The following is a 17,142-nucleotide window of genomic DNA, read 5'->3' as shown; positions in this document are numbered from 1 at the left end:
TAGACTCGATAATGTTTGCATTAACAAATCAATATACGGTTATTGGGATATTCTTTTACCAAGAACGTAGCAGAAGACATGGTGGCCTAAATTTAGGTTATAGAGGACTTTTTTTCCCTTTCGTTCACTGACAGACACAGCTTCAAGTCTTCAGACCATTGGGCTTATGCTCTTGCTCTCTAGGAGTAGGACTAGGTGGAAACCTTTTTGGTTACTCCCCTGGGGCAGTCCCAGAGGGTATACCTTCACTTCCTGCTGTAGGATCTCCATTTTTTTTGCCTAGTTCAGGAGTAAGGACCTGCCTCTCTGCTAGGATTTACGGTCCTGGCATTTTTTCCTATTTAAATGGAATTTTTTACTTTTTTTCTTTATTCTTTTTATTCCTGTGTGAACTACAATCAACAGCCGGACTGGGCAAAGCACTGGATATTCTAGATCCTTATGGTCTGCGAGCGCGACCCAAGTACTAGCTCCGCGCTAAGTCGGCCGCGACCTAGTCCCACTGGACGGGGGCTGACTGGCGAGTGGAACACCTTGCGAGGTCATATAGCACTGGTCACGACAGCAGTCACAACAAGAGTCGCAGCGTACCTCAGACCGCAGTACCCCCATTCCAAGATGTTGCGGTGGACTGCTGGGAGTGGCGCTGTGGTATGGTGAATAGTGTCCCACCGCCTTTTCTGCGGAATTGTTGAGGTGGTCACGGCCCTCCCCCCACCTGGGGAAGGTAGGCCCCCCTGAGTCCTTCCTCCCCCTTGTGCTTCCCCCCTCCTAGCGGGGTCTGCACGGGTTTCTCGAACCTTGGCTGCTCCGGATTCTGGACAGGTGGGTTCAGGAAATCATTCTAGAAAAATCAGGTTACTAGATCGAATTCCTTTCACGTCCAGCGGACAGATTCTTTCCCTCAAATCTTCATTTGACCCCAGATCGTTTACAGGATTTTCAACGGGCGATTCAGGATCTCTTTGCCCAGGGGGTAATCGTCCCGGTGCCACATCGAGACAAATTTCGGGGGTTTTACTCAAATCTGTTCACTGTGCCCAGAAAGGAGGGCAAGGTACGTTCGATTCTGGACTTGAAGGCTCTGAACCGCTTTGGGCGGGTTCAAAAATTCTGCATGGAATCCCTCCATTCGGTGGTATCCTCCCTGAGCCCGGGAGATTTCCTGGCTTCCATCGACCTCAAGGATGCGTATTTACACATCCCCATATTCGAGGGTCATCAGAGGTACCTCCGATTCACAATAGCGGAGGAACATTATCAGTTTGTGTCGTTACCTTTCGGTCTCGCTTCGTCTCCAAGGGTTTTCACCAAAGTGCTGGCTCCTGTTCTGGCCCTGTTACGGGCACAGGGGATTGCGATCTTGGGATATCTGGACGATCTCCTGTTTAAGGTCGAGTGCCAGCCTGTGTCTGTTACGCAATCTGTCGACTACCTTTCAGACGCTCCCAAGAGTTCGGATGGACCATCAACGTTCAGAAGTCGACCTTGTCCCCTTCTGTTCGCCTCCCTTACTTGGGAATGGTCCTGGACGCTGCCCAACCAAAAGTCTTTCTGCCGGAGGACAAGCTCCGGACTCTACAGGACGAGGTCAGGACCCTCAGGGACAACGAATCCTTATCGCTCAGGACCTGCATGCGGTCCCTGGGGTTGATGGTATTGGCCTTCAAGGCAATACCCTTTGCACAGTTCCACACATGATCTCTTCAAGTGGAAATCCTGGCCAGATGGGACAGGCATCCTCAATCGTTGGAAAGGAGGATATCTTTGAGCCACCAAGTCGGAGAGGATCTTCTCTGGTGGCTGCAGTCTCTGGCTCTGACAGAGGGGAAATCCTTCCCGCCCGTTGTTGACGGTGATCACCGCGGATGCCAGCCTGTCGGGCTGGGGTGGCGTTCTGGGCATTTGTTCTGCCCAGGGCACTTGGTCGGAGGAGGAATCCTCCCTGCCGATAAACGTCTTGGAACTGCAAGCGATCAGACTGTGCTTGCTCCGTTGCTCGGATCAGCTTCGGGGCCGCCCTGCGGGTGCAGACGGACAATTCCACTGCGGTGGCTTACATCAATCACCAAGGAGGCACCAGGAGTGACCAAAATTCTGTCTTGGGCCGAGACGCACGTCCCGGTGATTTCGGCAGTTCACATTCCAGGTGTGGAGAATTGGCAGGCCGACTATCTGAGTTGCCAGACCCTGGACCAGGGGGAATGGTCCCTACACCCGGAGGTGTTTCAGATGCTGTGTATCTGTTCGCGTCTCGGCTAAACAACAAGGTGAGAAGGTTCGTGGCAAGAACACGCGATCCTCTGGCAGACGCCTCGGATGTGCTGGTGGTGCCTTGGAATCAGTATCGCCTGATTTATGCCTTCGGTCTTGGTACGCGGACATCATACAACTGGTCGTCGAGCCTCCATGGCGGCTACCATTGAGAGACGATCTACTGTCTCAGGGGCCGATCTTCCATCCTGCTTTACAGTCGCTGGCTTTAACGGCGTGGCTGTTAAGAGCCAGGTCCTGAGAGACAGGGGTCTCTAGTCGGCGGTCATTGCTACCCTACTCAAGGCTAGGAAGGCCTCGTCCGGTAAGATCTATTACCGTACCTGGAAGGCCTATTTTGCCTGGTGTGAATCCAGGGGCGTCCATCCTCGTACCTTCTCGGTGGCGAGGGTGTTGGCCTTCCTGCAATTGGGTGTGGACCAGCGTCTTGCGCTGACCACGATTAAGGGTCAGTTGTCAGCACTGGCAATCCTTTTCCAGCGCCCCTTGGCGTCAAACTCTTTGATACACACCTTTATTCAGGGGGTGCGTCATTTTCCTCCTCCTAGGAGAACCCCTTCACCTCCTTGGGACCTGAATTTGGTCCTTTCCATTTTGCAACGTCCTCCCTTTGACAACATGAGGGAGATTCCTCTGCCTGTGCTGTCTCAGAAAGTTACCTTTCTGGTGGCGATCGCATCTGCCCGCAGAGTGTCGGAGTTGGCGGCTCTGTCCTGTTTCTCCCCTTACCTGGTGGTTCATAGGGATAAGGTGGTCTTGCAACCTAACCAATCTTTCCTTCCTAAGGTGGTTTCAGATTTTCACCTTAACGAGGATATTGTCTTGCCTTCGCTGTGGGCAAATCCTAAGCATCCAAGAGGTTTGCTTTGCATTCCTTGGATGTAGTCTGGGCGATTAGGGTGTACCTGTCGTCTTCTGAATCCTTCAGGAAGTCGGATTCTCTCTTCGTCCTTCCCGAGGGTCCTCGGAAGGGTATGGCTGCGTCTGCGGCAACCATTTCAAAATGGATCAGACAGACTATTGTATAGGCCTATTCAATTAGGGAACAGGTTCCGCCCTTCCCTGTCAAAGCGCACTCTATCAGAGCGGTGAGTGCGTCCTGGGCTTTCCGACATCAGGCTTCGGTGGCCCAGGTGTGCAAGGCAGCGACTTGGTCGTCCGTGCACACCTTTTCCAAATTCTACAAACTTAATGTTTTGGCATCAGCAGATGCCTCCTTTGGCCGCAAAGTTCTGTGTGCGGCAGTGCTTTGATGGGGACGTGGCGATGCCTGTCCCTGTCTGTTGGGGTTGTTTTCCCCTTTGTTTATTTGCTTCCTGGGTTGTTTGCTCCAGTTGAGCTTTTCTGTTACCTAGAGTTTTTACCTTTTCTGCTCAAAGTTCCTTTCTCTGACCTGGGTGCTGCCGTTGCCTTTGTGACGGTTGCGCTTCCCACCCCTCATGTCTACATTGCTTTGGGCATCCCATTGGCGAAGACTGTATGAGTGGGCGGCGACTGTCAGAGGACGTAAGAGAAAACTGAATTTTTGTAAAATCTTACCATAAAATTCCTTTCTCTGAGTCCTCTGACAGTCGCCGCCCCCGCCCCTCTTGTGCGATTCTTTTGGACTTTAACTGCTTGCTACCAAACGGAGTTGGGAATGCTGATAGGGGGGTATTGGACCAGAGGGACAGCCCCCTACAGGTGTGTCTATGTAAATTGCTTTGTTTCTAACAAGTCTTATGCCTAGCTTGCTCCTATGGATATGAGGTCAGTACCCATTAGTGAAGACTGTATGAGTGGGTGGCGACTGTCAGGACTCAGAGAAAGGAATTTTACGGTAAGATTTTACAAAAATTCTGTTTTTTCTATCGTCCATCGACAGACGCAGCCTCCTCATGAGCTGAGTGGGCTATGCCACCTGCAGGAGTAGTCTAGGTAGGACATTAGTACAAAGCTTTTAACATATACATGCCCACGGGGCTGTCCCTCCAGGCATAACCCCCACTGCCACAGCCCAGCATGTCAGTTTTTCTGCCTAGAGAAGGAGTAGGACCTAGGTTTCCTGCTGGGACTTCGGTCTCAGTTTTTTATTTCTTTTGAGAAAATTTTTCTTTTATTTCTCTTTACTCACTCGCTAGCTAGTGTTCAGGGAAGTATTTTCCTGAGGATCTACAAGCAACTATGCCGGCTTGGGCTTCGTACTAGATAATCTAGACCCTTATGGTCCCCCCAGTCTGGCCTACGAGCGTGAGCAGGTTATAGTTCCAACCTAGGCCTAGCCACGACAGTCCCCCTTTTCCGGAGGGGGACGAGCCTGTGAGCAGATGCCTCACCGGGACACAACGACCTTGAACACCCTGAGTCGCAGCGTACCCCTCAGTTGGCAGCACCCCCACATCGGGTGGGAGTCTGTCTGCCCAGAGCGGAGCCCAACCGTTCCATGGTATGGTGAGTAAATGTACCCCCTTTGCCCCTGCTGGCCTTGGGGGGATGTGGGCCCTCTCCTGGCGATAATGGGATTTGTGCCTCTCAAAAGATCCCCCCTGGCCTGCCCGGTGCCTGGTCTGTGGGGGGGGGGGGGGGCGCATGGTACCTTGGCCTTGATTGTCTCTGTTGTGGTTTCTGAGGCCTTCATGTGTCGGTCCCTAGCCGCATGGTTTGCCGTGGGCGCCGCCATCTTAAGTGTGGGCAATGTGATTTTTTTTCCCCCATAGACTTGTATAGGGCAGCTGTTTTCCTTGTAGCTTCCTATTGTTTTGTATGGGCATCCATCTTTGTGTAGCCCTGGGGCTATGCTCAGCAGTGTAACCTTATTAAGGTGACATCACTTCCTGTGCAGTCATTTTCTGCTGCTGAGCCGAGCTCACTTCCTGCCTTTCTCTCCACGCTGCGGGAAGATCCAGGTGCTTTTGCTGAAAAAGTCTCCAAGCGTTGAATGTTGCCACCTAAAGTGGACCATCCTTTTTCCAGATTGAACAAATCTACCCTTGTGCCTGTGGAGGATTCCCCAGTTTTCACGGATCCATTGGACAGGTGAGTAGAATCCCTTTCCCGCCATCTTCATGTGCTGACGGGTTCCATTTTTGAAACTGGTTTTTGTGTCTGTTAGTCTCCCAGATGGTGACGGAATTGATTAGGGGTTTGCAGGAGTCCTTGGCCCCTGAGACTGTTCCTCCGGAACAGCTGGAACTGTTGGATCAGGTGATCCAGGCTCTGGTGTTCCTGTGTGATGCATCTATGGACGCGGCTCACCTGGTAGCTAGGGTTTCGGCCGTGGGCATAGCTTTGAGCCGCATGGATTGGTTGAAGAGCTGGTCGGCTGACCAAGCTTTTAAGAAAGCCTTAGCTGATCTCCCCTTTCTGGGGGATCGGTTGTTTGGCGACTCATTGGATGAGTTAATAAAGGACCTGACTGGCGGGAAGAGTACTCTTTTTTTTTTCCTCAATCCTCCAACGGTAAGACTCCCCATACTAGAACTTCTGGAGGAACTAGGAAGCCCAAGGCCGGTCAGTTTGGTGCTGCAGGCAAGTACTCTTCAGCACAAAGGGGCGCCCTCACCCGTTTTAGTGGTGGTGGGGGGGGGACGTCTGCGCTTCTTTAGGAACCCTGGACCTCCTTCAGGGCGATTGGGTTCTCTTAACATTTGCTCCGTGTACAAGATCGAATCTTGGTCCCGGCCAGGGGACAGGTTCTTTCAGTCGAATCTTCACCTGTCTCCAGAGTGTTTTTAAGGTTCTGCGGGAGGCTGTGCGAGATCTCCTGGCTCAAGGGGTGATTGTACCGGTTCTCTGCCGGAATGCTCCCAAGGTTTCTATTTAAACCTGTTCACTGCACAGAAAGGAGGGAAAAGTGCATCCAATCCTGGACCTCAAGGCTCTAAACCGCTTTGTGCCGGTGCAGAAGTTTCGAATGGAGTCCATTAGGTCGGTGGTGGCATCTTTGAATCAGGGATTTTCTGGCTTCGATCGATCTCAGATGCGTTTCTTCATGTCCCCACATATTTGTGGTGGCAGAGGAGCACTTTCAATTTGTGGTGTTACCCTTTGGTCTCGCCTCGGCTCCCAGATATTTTACCAAGATCATAGCCCCCGTAATGGCCTTGTTGCGTTGGCGAGGTATCTCCATTGTGGGATATCTGGACGATCTCCTGTTGCGAGCAGTCTCCATTCAGATCTGCTGGACAACGTTTCTATCACCATTCAGACCCCTCAAGAATTCGGGTGGATGATCAATGTCGCTAAATCTGCCCTGACACCGTCCATGCGGATCACTTATCTGGGGCTGATCCTTGACTCTGCTCTGGCGAGGTTCTTCCTTCCCTTGGACAAGCTTCAGAAGTTGCAAAGGATGGTCCAGTTGCTGATGGGAGGCCGATCGGGCCTCCTTGCAGGCTTGCATGAGGGCCCTGGGTCTGATGGTCTCAACCTTCGAAGCGGTCCCATTTGCTCAGGATCATACGAGACAGTTGTAGAAAGAGATTCTGTCAAAATGGAAGAGAAGTCGGCTCTTGGTGGCTCCAGTCACCTGTCCTGTTCCAAGGCAAGTCCTTCCTGCCAGTGTTTTGGATGATGGTCACCATGGACGCCAGCCTGTCAGGCTGGGTTGGAGTGCTGGGGAAGTTCTGTGTCCAGGGGACTTGGACAACGGAAGATCTTCCTTGCCGATCAATATTCGGAAGCTGGGAGCGATCAAGCTCTGCTTGCTTCCCTGGACGAGTTGGTTATGCTGCTCTCCGGTTTGGGTCCAGTTGGACAATGCCATTGCCGTGGCTTACATCAATCATCAAGGGGGCACCTGAAGTGCCCTGGCAGCCAAGGTAGTGGCCGAGATTCAATGATCCGGATCTTTCTGCAGTCCACATCCCGGGTGTGGTGTATTGGCAGGCGGATTACCTGAGTCGTCAGGTGTTGGATCAGGGGGAGTGGTCACTGCATCCAGAGGGGTTTCATCTCCTGTGTGCCCAGTGGGGGACTCCAGAAGTAGACGGGTTTGTGTCACGCCTCAACAGGAAAGTTCAGAGGTTTGTGGCCAGGTCTCTGGATCCTCTGGCCGACGCCACAGACGCTCTGGTGGATCCTTGGAGTCAGTATCGCCTGATATATGCCGTCCCTCCGCTCGTTCTCCTGCTGAGATTTCTTTGCAGGGTGGTGATGGAAGGCATTCTGGTCATTCTGGTGGCACCAGACTGGCCTCGGCGGTCTTGGTATGCAGAACTGGTAAAAATGGTTGTGGATCCTCCATGGCATCTTGCTCTGTGGGAAGACCCATCTCAAGGACCGATTTTCCATCCTGCTTTTACAGTCGCTGGCCTTAACGGCTTGGCTGTTGAAAGCAAGGTGTTGAGGAATAGAGGTCTCTGATTCAGAGATTCCTACCCTTTTGAAGGCCAGGAAGTCAACATATAGGAAGATCTATCAACGTACGTGGAAATCGTACATTTCATGATGGGAATCGCTGCAGCTGCACCCTTGCTTGTCCTCTATAGCTAGGGTTTTGGCCTTTTTTACAAAAAGGGGTTGAGTAGCGTTAGGCACTATCAAGGGCCAGGTGTCGGTCTTGGCTATTTACTTCCAATGTCCGTTGGCTACTAATAGTTTGATTCACACTTTCATTCAGGGGGTGTGTCATCTGGCTCCTCCGTGGAGATCCCTGTTACCGCCGTGGGATCTTAATTCGGTTTTGTCTGTTCTTCAAAAACCTCCTTTTGAGAACATTAGGGAGATTTCTCTGCTTGCTTTGTCACAGAAGGTTGCCTTCCTAGTGGCTATCTCTTTTGCTCACAGAGTCTGAGTTGGCGGTGCTTTCCTGTTGTTCGCCTTATTTGGTGGTCCACAGGGATAAAGTGGTCCTCCGATCTAATCCGTCGTTTCTTCCTAAGGTGGTGGTTGATTTTCACCTGAATGAAGACATTGTCCTCAGTCTAAACATCCCAAAGAAGTTGCCTTGCACTCTCTGGATGTGGTTCGGGTGATAAGGGTTTATCTGAATGTTACTGAGTCCTTCAGGAAGTTGGACTCTTTGTCCTTCCTGACGGTCCTCACAAAGGTTTGGCTGCGTCTGCTGCTACCATTTCGAGATGAGTTCAGGCTTATTTACTCAAGGGTCAGGTTACTCCTTTTCCTGTGAAGGGGCATTCTACTACAGCACTGAATGCCTCTTGGGCTTTTCGCCACTAGACCTCTGTTATACAAGTTTCTAAGGCAGCCACTTGGTCATCTGTGCACACCTTTACCAAATTTTACAAGATGGATTTGTTGGCCTCTTCCGATGCCTCCTTTTAGCCGCAAGGTTTTGCAGGCTGCGGTTTCAAGAGAGAAAGTTTTTTCTATTATTCTCTTAGGGTCTTTTGCCTGGGTGAGCTCTTGTTGTTTGGTTGAGCTCCAATTTGGCTCGGTTTAGCCTCTTGGAGTTGATGTTACTGTCTGGTTGCGTTTTTCCCACCCCTTATGCCTGTACTGATTTGGGACGCCCCACTCAGCTCATGAAGATGAGGCTGTGTCTGTCGATGGATGATGGAGAAAATACGATTTTTGTGAAATCTTTTTCTCATGTCCATCGACAGATGCAGCACCGCCCCTCAGATTGGGGATGGTTCTTTTGTCTTCACTGCTTGCAACTAAACTGATGTGCTGGGCGGTGGCAGTGGGGGTTATGCCCAGAGGGACAGTCCCGTGGGCGTGTATATGTTAAAAGCTTTGTACTAACTTACTGCCCTGACTTCTCCTGCAGGTGGCAGCATAACCCACTCAGCTCATGAAGATGAGGCTGCGTCTGTCGATGGACATCGGAGAAAAAGATTTTATAGTAAGATCTTACAAAAATCTTATTTTTTTTTCTTTGCTGAGATGCGGTTTCAGCTTAACCCTTTATGGTCATTTAGCCTGGGGAGCTTGTTTCACCACCTGATCCACTCCTGGAAGCTGAAAGACCCCTCTGGGTCTTAGTTTGCCCTGGAAGCCCTGCAGTCACTAGTAGCCAAAGTAAATATGGCCCTACAAAGTAGACGTGGCAAGAAGCACCCCCACCTTCACCTGTATCCTTTGCTTCCTCAGATTCTGAGGTGAATTTGGCCACCGCAGGCGAGAGTCAGCTCACTGGATCTGCGTCTATGCATGCTGGGTGCTCTAATAGTGAGGATGAGTCGTCCTCTGCTGCCGAACATGAAAAAGCACTGGTGGAGTCCCTGATTGTATCAGTGCGGGAAACTTTAAAGTTGGAGGACTCCGCTATGCCTCTGCAATTTGGCACCTTTTAGCACAAGGAGTTATTGTGCCGGATCCAGAGTTGGAATGTTTCCAAAGTTTTTATTCAAATCTGTTTTAAGTTCCCAGGAAGGAAGGCAAGGTTCATCTTATCTTTGCTCTCAAGGTTCTGAACCACTTTGTGCGGGTTCAGAAATTTCAGATGGAGTCCATCCGCACAGTAGTGGCTTTCCTTCAACAAGGAGATCTGATGGCTTCAATCGATCTCAAGGGTGCTTACCTTCATATTCCAATATGTCAGGCATCAGCGTTTTCTTCTATTTGCCTTGGGAGAGGAGCACTTTCAATTTGTGGCATTAACCCTTTTGTCTCGCTTCAGCTCCTCGAGTGTTCACAAAGGTTCTGGCCCCAGTGTTGGCCTTGTTATGGCAGAAGGGGATCATAGTACTGGGTTACCTGGATGATCTGCTTCTGCGTGCAGTCTTTCGGCTCTAGAAGCAGACTTGGAGGTTACGGTGTGAACTCTGCAGGAGTTCGGGTGGACACAATATTTTCAGAAATTGGCACTGTCTCCGTCAACAAAGCTGGACTACTTGGGCCTGACACTTGATTCAGCATCAGTCTGGGTGTTTCTTCCTCCGACAAAACTACTGAAGCTACAGGAGGCTTTTCGGTTGCTGTTGTCCAGCCATCGATTGTCTCTCAGGACTTGCATGCAAGTACTGGGTCTGATGGTCTCCACCTTTGAGGCGGTTCCATTTGTGCAGTTCCACGCCAGACCTTTGCAAAGGGAGATTCTGATCAAATGGAACAAGGATCCGCTGTCATTGGACAATCTGATTCTGTTGAGTTGGGATTCGAGGGAGTCTCTCCTATGGTGGCTCCGCTCCCCGGCCCTGCATCTGGGAAAATATTTTCTTCCCTCTGTATTGAACTGTAATCACCACAGATGCCACTGTCTGGATGGGAAGGTGTCTTGGGAGTGTGTTCAGCCCAAGGTGTCTGGATTCGGGAGGAGTACAGGTTGCCGGTCAACATCCTGGAAATTCGGGCGATCAGACCTTTGTCTCATGGATGGATCGTCAGCAGGGGCGCCCTGTGCATGTGTCAATCAAGGAGGCACAGAGTGCTGTGGCAGCCCGGGAAGTGGCCGGCATCTTGAGGTGGGCAGAACAGTATGTTCCGGCCCTCTCTGCTGTGCACATTCTGGGGGTGGAGAATTGGTAATTGGACTATCTGTCACGTTGGATCCAGGAGAATGGTCTCTTCACTCTGAGGTATTTCATCAACTGTCTTCAGTGGGGGACCCCGGTGTGGACCTGCTGGCTTCCCATCTCAACAGGAAGGTGCAGAGGTTCGTATCAAGGTCTCGGGATCCTCTGGCTGACGCTGCAGATGCTCTGGAGGCCCCTTGGGGTCAGTATCCTCTGATTTACACCTTTCCTCCAATTCAACTTCGATCAAGACTGCACGCAGAATCGAGGTAGAAGGAATTCCAGTCATTCTGGTGGCACCAGACTAGACTCGCCGGTCCTGGTACACAGGCCTGGTAAGGCTGGTAGAAGACGTCCCTTGGAAACTTCCTGGAACTTCCTATCGGGGAAGATCTTCTGTCTCAGGGACCAATCTTCCATCCTGCTTCACGGTCGCTGGCTTTAACTGCATGGCTATTGAAAGCCAGGTGCTGAAAGAGAGAGGGCTGTTGAAGGCTAGGAAATCTACTTCCAGGAAAGTTTATCATCGAGTTTGGAAGGCGTACATTACTTGGTCTGAGTTGCGGGGGATTTCTCCCCGCTCCTTTTCTGTCTCTCACCTGTTGGAGTTTCTACAATTGGGTGTAGATCGTTTGGCACTGGGCACCAGCAAGGGCCAGATTTCCTCCTTTGCTGTTTTTTTTTTTTTTTTTTTCAAAGGCCGTTGGCGGCGAGGTCCTTGGTTCATACCTTTTGTGCAGGGAGTTTGCCATCTGGCTCCTCTGGTGCGATCCCTGGGACCTCCATAGGATCCCAGTTTGGTTCTGTTGGTGCTTCAAAGCTCTCCCTTTTGAAAATATTGGAGAAATTCCTTTGCTCACTGTCTCGCAGAAGGTGGTTTTCTTAATAGCTATTTAGCATGTCAGTGTTGGCTGCATTGTCCTGCCGGTCACCTTACTTGGTGATTAATAGAGACAAAGTGATGTTATGACCCTGTCAGGCGTTCCTTCCTAAGGTTGTCTTGGGGTTTCATTTGAATGAGGACATTGTGCTACCATCTTTATGTCCTAAGCCTAAGCCTAAACATCCTAAGGAAATTGATTTACATTCTTTATAGCGATTTGGGGTTACCTGGCGGTGACTGAACAGGTTTGGAAATCTATTTTTTTTTTTTTGTTCTTATGGATGGACTTTGTAAAGGGCAGACCGCATCTGCTGCGACCATTTCCAAGTGGATCAGGCAGACAATGGTGAAGGACTACTCCACGGTTAAAGCACATCCTACAGGGTCGCCTAGAGCCTCCTGGGCCTTAAGTCATCGGGCGTCAGTGGTTCAGGTGGACAAGGTGGCTATGTGGTGTTCTGTACACAAATTCACAAAATTTTATAAAGTGGATGTACTTGCATCTTCGGATACGGCCTTAGGCTGCAATGTTTTGCAGGTTGCGGAGGCTTTCGCTTTGAGTGCAAATTTTTTTTCCCGTTGGCGAGTGCCTAGTTGAGCTCCTGTTACCTGGTTGGCTATGTATAGCCTTGCTGAGAATTCTGTGTTTTTTGCTGTGTCTTTTCCCACACCTCATTGCACTGCTCTGGGACATCCCAATGGTCTGAAGACTTGAAGCTGTGTCTGTCGGTGAACGAAAGAACTGGATTTTTGTCTTACCGTAAAATACTTTTCTCTGAGCTTCACTGACACACAACTCTTTTGAGGTTGAGTTATTTGTTCTTCTGAAACTGCTTGTTACAAACTGGAAGTCATACAGCAGGAAGTGATGGTATACCCTCTGAGACTGCCCCAGGGGTGTAACCAAAAAGGTTTCCGCTTAGTCCAACTCCTGCAGAGCAAGAGCATAAGCCCATGGTCTGAAGACTTGAAACTGTCTCCGTGAACCTCAGCGAAAAGGAGTTTATGGTAAGACAAGGATCCAGTATATATATATATATATATATATATATATATATATATATATATATATATATATATATATATATATATATATATATATATATATATATATATATATAATGTGTGTTTTATAGCATAAAGTAAAAAATATTGTGGTGGATTTTTTTTTTAAATTGTCAGTATTTTTTGTTTATAGCGGGTAAAAATAACCACCAAAATAAAGTTTTATAGTTGTGGGAAAAAATTACACATTTTATTTGGGTACGGTGTCGCACGACTGTGCGATTTTCAAAGTACCGCAGTGCCGAATCGCAAAAATGGCCTGGTCATGTAGGGGGTTAAATCTTCCAGAGGTCAAGCGGTTAAGGTCATTTCAAGGTTAGTTTATGCTATTCGGTCTATTCATGGAATTAAAACATAATCTTTCAGAATCTCCTGTATAGTAGCAGAACGTAGCGTGTGTGGGTTTTTTTTTTTCTAAGATTCAGTAATTCTGCTTATGGAAATTTTGGTTTTCCATAATATTTTTACTGCTTAATCATAACAGCATTTTGCAACTATGCTGTATGTGTTTTAGGTTTCTCATTCATCTGTTACAGATCATGCTGCTTGCACTCATAAAGCATAAACTTCACAATGATATCAATGACCCTTAGATAACTGCTATTTTCTTTATTTCCTAGACATGTTGTCCCACTTGCCCATTTAAAACCAGTGACCCAGGTGATTCCAGTCCCTGCCTGGAATTCATCCACTAATAGGAAAAGTGCAAGCTACCAGAAAATACCTGCAGGTTACAACAGTGACCTAGGTTTGTGATTTTTTTTTTTCTAGTGTATTTTGTGTGTTTTTGTGGATTCATTTTTGTAAGCAAAATAGACATGAGAAGCAGTCCATGCTCCCCGAAAAACAAAATATACATTGTACATGGGCAATACAACAATAACAAGTACAGTATCACAAAGGAATGATAAAATGCATATATCTCTAAGGTTTGGAAAAAAATAGGTATGGAAACCAAACTTTATTTCTCTTACGTCCTCCGACAGTCGCCGCCTCTTCATATTCGTCACATATGGGGTATTAGACTTTGCTCCGAAGGAGTAGCTAGGCAACAGAATATGTTAACATTAAAGCTTTTAACATATCCCACCCTCAAGGGGTGGTCCCCTCAGTCAATACCCTCCTACTTCCTGCAACCATATCTCAGTTTCAATGTCTAGCTTGTCAGGAGTGGCTGGCTCTCTCTGTGCTGGGGCTTTGTGCCCCAGACTCTTTCTTCTTTTTTGATTTTTTGTTTGAGTTTTCTCTCTACCTTTACTTAGCTGTTCTTTTTGTCAGCGTTAGTTCTTCGGATGAAGAGGATCATGCGGGCTGGGTCTCGGGCTGATCCCCCTGGTCGCAGGTCGTGGGTCAGTGGCTTCCCAGCCTGCCATCGAGCGTTCAGCCAGGTAACGCTCCTGGCACAGTGAACGACCCATCCCTGTTCGGTGCAGGGATGATTGGTGAGGTGGCTACCTCACTGGACGCTGTGCGGTTTCTTAACCCCGATTTTTTGCGTCCTGGATGCGACTCTCCCTGCCACATGTGCAGCGGCTTGTTCGCCTGTGCGGGTTCCCCATGCCATTAGGAGGTAAGTGTATCTATGTGGGGACCTGTCTGTTGGGGGGGTGTCAGTCTGGGACTGTGTAACCTGCCTCTGTTCACACTGTTTAGCTCCCTATCGCTCTGGCTGCAAGGGGGGGCTGTGCGGCACTGTCTGTGTCAGACTGTGGGATGTGTGACAGGCTGTGTGCTGTGGGGCATGTTTTTGTCATGTTTGGGCACAATACAGCGATCGCTGCGGTGATCCGCCATGTTTTTTACATGTGTAGTGTTATACTGCGGTTCTCACAGTAGTGGGGGAGCGGCGGTTTCGGCGCCAAACGGCGCCATTTTGCCTACACTCGCTCTGGCCGCATGTTCTACATGCATGGCGGCCATTTTCTTGTAGCCTCCCATAGGCTTTCATAGAGCGCCCTGGCAGCATCACTTCCTCTTCTCCAGGAACACCGATCGAGGCAGCAGCAGCGGCGAGGGTCTCCTCAGGTTATATCCTTCTTATCCATTTCCTGTGTCAGTTTTATTGTCCCTGTGGGGGTCTCATTGTGCTTGTGTGTGGTGCGGTGGGCTGCGCTTGTTAAAGGGGCAGTTAACCCTTTATTATCCGGCATTTGTAATAGGGGCAATGGATTCTCAGGAGGGCGAATTTCCTACCGCCTTGGTGGAAAGCCAGGGGACTGCTGTTTCCCCCCCAGGGGGGGATTTAGCCACTGTTGTGGCTGGCCTTGCTGCTCAGGTGCAGATGCTGGTGGCTGCTCAATCTACTAAAAGACCCAGAGTTTCTCTTTCCTCTGATTCTTAGGGTGAAGGTGATGGGGCTGTTATGGCGGGGGCCTCCTTATCGGGGTCCCGCTCCTCCCTGGATCTAGTGGGGTCCGAGGTGGAGGCTGAAGTTGAAGGGGTTGATAATTCTCCCCCTGGCTCGCCTGAAGAGCTTGCAATCATGGACGAATTGATTGCTTCCATAAAACAAACGCTGCATTTGCAGGATGAAGTGTGTCCCCCCGCTGCCTTGGCGGCTTATGGGACGCAGAGAAAACGCAGGACGCCGCAGGTTTTTCCCTGCAATGATGATTTTCAGCGCGCTGTTAAGGAACAATGGCGCAATCTGCGCAAACCTTTTGCTGTACCAAGTAGGTTCAAGCTGCGTTATCCTTTCTCGCCTTCCACTGATGAAAGGTGGTGTGTGCCACCCCCAGTGGATCACTCAATTGCGGTTTTAAACAAATCCACTGCGATTCCTGCAGAGGATTCCCCTGTGTTCCGTGATGCCACGGATAGGAGATTGGAGTCTCTTGCCCGTCATACTTATTCTGTTACGGGTTCTATGCTTAAGGCTCTGTTTGCCTCTCTCATGGCGGCCCAGGCGGTCGCAAGTTGGACGCAGATGCTTAGGCGCGTCCTAGTGGCCGATTCGGCCTCGCCGGCGACCCTGGATATGGTGGATCAAATCCATCAGGGTGTCATGTATCTGTGTGATGCGGACTTGGACCTAGTCCCGTTGGCTGCACGTGTGCACAGCGTGGCGGTGTTGTCTCGCCGCCTGGTTTGGTTGAAATGTTGGTCGGTGGACCAGTCTTCACGTAAGACCTTAGCCAATCTGCCTTATGATGGGTCTCGCCTTTTTGGGGAGTCCTTGGATGTGTTGATTAAGGGGATCACCGGAGGTAAGAGCACTCTCTTGCCCCATTTCCCCAAGGCTAAGGGGGCTTCTGGGAAGAAGCATGCTAATTTTCGGCCCCCTCAGGGGTCCTTTCGTGCCTTTCGGTCGCACTACAAGGGCAAACCGTTCAAAGGTCAAGGCTCTCAGAAGAAGCCCTGGTCTGGAAAACAGAAGTCCGGTCAATCCGGATCCGCAGCCCATAACAGTGCGGCCTGAAGGGGCGCCCTCACCCAGTTTTGGGGTGGGGGGACGCTTGCTCGGTTTTCTTCAGCCCTGGTTGGCCCGTGTGCGGGACAGATGGGTTCAGGAGATCGTTCGATCTGGTTACAAGATCGAGTTTCTCTCTCAGCCGGAGAGCAGATTTTTTCCCTCAAATCTTCAACTGTCTCCAGAGCGTTTACGGGACCTGCACCTGGCGGTGCGGGACCTGAGGGCTCAGGGAGTGGTAGTTCCGGTGCCTCATCGGGACAGATTTCGGGGGTTTTATTCCAATCTGTTCACCGTGCCCAGAAAGGAGGGCAAGGTTCGTCCAATTCTGGACTTGAAGGCTCTGAACCGCTCTGTGCGGGTTCGCAAGTTCCGCATGGAATCCCTGCGGTCGGTGGTGGCTGCCCTGGTTCCGGGGGAATTCATGGCCTCCATCGATTTGAAGGATGCGTATCTTCACATCCCCATTTTCGAGGGTCACCAGAGGTACCTTCGATTTGCCATTGCGGAGGATCACTACCAGTTCGTGGCGTTGCCTTTTGGTCTCGCCTCGGCTCCGCGGGTCTTCACCAAGGTGCTTGCACCGGTTCTGGCATTATTGAGGGCCCAGGGCATTTCTGTCCTGGGGTATCTGGACGACATTCTGGTTCGGTCTGCGACCAGCCAGGGTCTGGAGAAGGACCTGTCTGTCACGATGCAAACTCTGCAGGAGTTTGGTTGGACGATAAATTTTCCAAAGTCGACACTGAGTCCGTCGGTTCGTCTTCCCTACCTGGGAATGATTCTGGACTCGGTACAGGTGAAGGTCTTCCTGCCGGAAGACAAACTCAGAACTCTTCAGGAGGAAGTCGGGTCCCTCAGGGACGTTCCGCACTCGTCTCTGCGGACGTGCATGAGATGTCTGGGATTGATGGTCTCGGCCTTCGAGGCGATTCCCTTCGCCCAGTTTCACACGCGGGGTCTCCAAGCGGAGATCCTGTCCATGTGGGACGGGCGACCTCAATCTCTGGATCTTCAAATCTCGTTGAGTCATCGCACCAGAAGAGACCTTCTGTGGTGGCTCCAGTCCCCGATGGTGTCCGGGGGCAAGTAGTTTCGTCCTATCTCGTGGA

The 17,142-nt window shown here is 50.3% G+C and overlaps 1 protein-coding gene across 1 annotated transcript in view; it reads left to right on the top strand.

Annotated features, from left to right (window-relative positions):
* Window positions 1-17,142, top strand: part of LOC309559816 (UDP-N-acetylglucosamine transferase subunit ALG13-like) — a gene marked incomplete at both ends in the record, with an annotated part of 487,662 nt that overhangs the window by 208,223 nt on the left and 262,297 nt on the right. The window contains one exon of the mRNA XM_082263251.1: window positions 13,242-13,369. Coding sequence (XP_082119377.1) covers window positions 13,242-13,369 — 128 coding nt within the window. The remainder of the gene's footprint in view (window positions 1-13,241; window positions 13,370-17,142) is intronic.

Source organism: Pelophylax lessonae (assembly GCF_965119305.1).
Source record: "Pelophylax lessonae genome assembly, chromosome: 7".
Lineage (NCBI taxonomy): Eukaryota > Metazoa > Chordata > Amphibia > Anura > Ranidae > Pelophylax > Pelophylax lessonae.
Note: the sequence above shows the minus strand (reverse complement) of the source record. Positions and strands in the feature narration are given on the sequence as shown.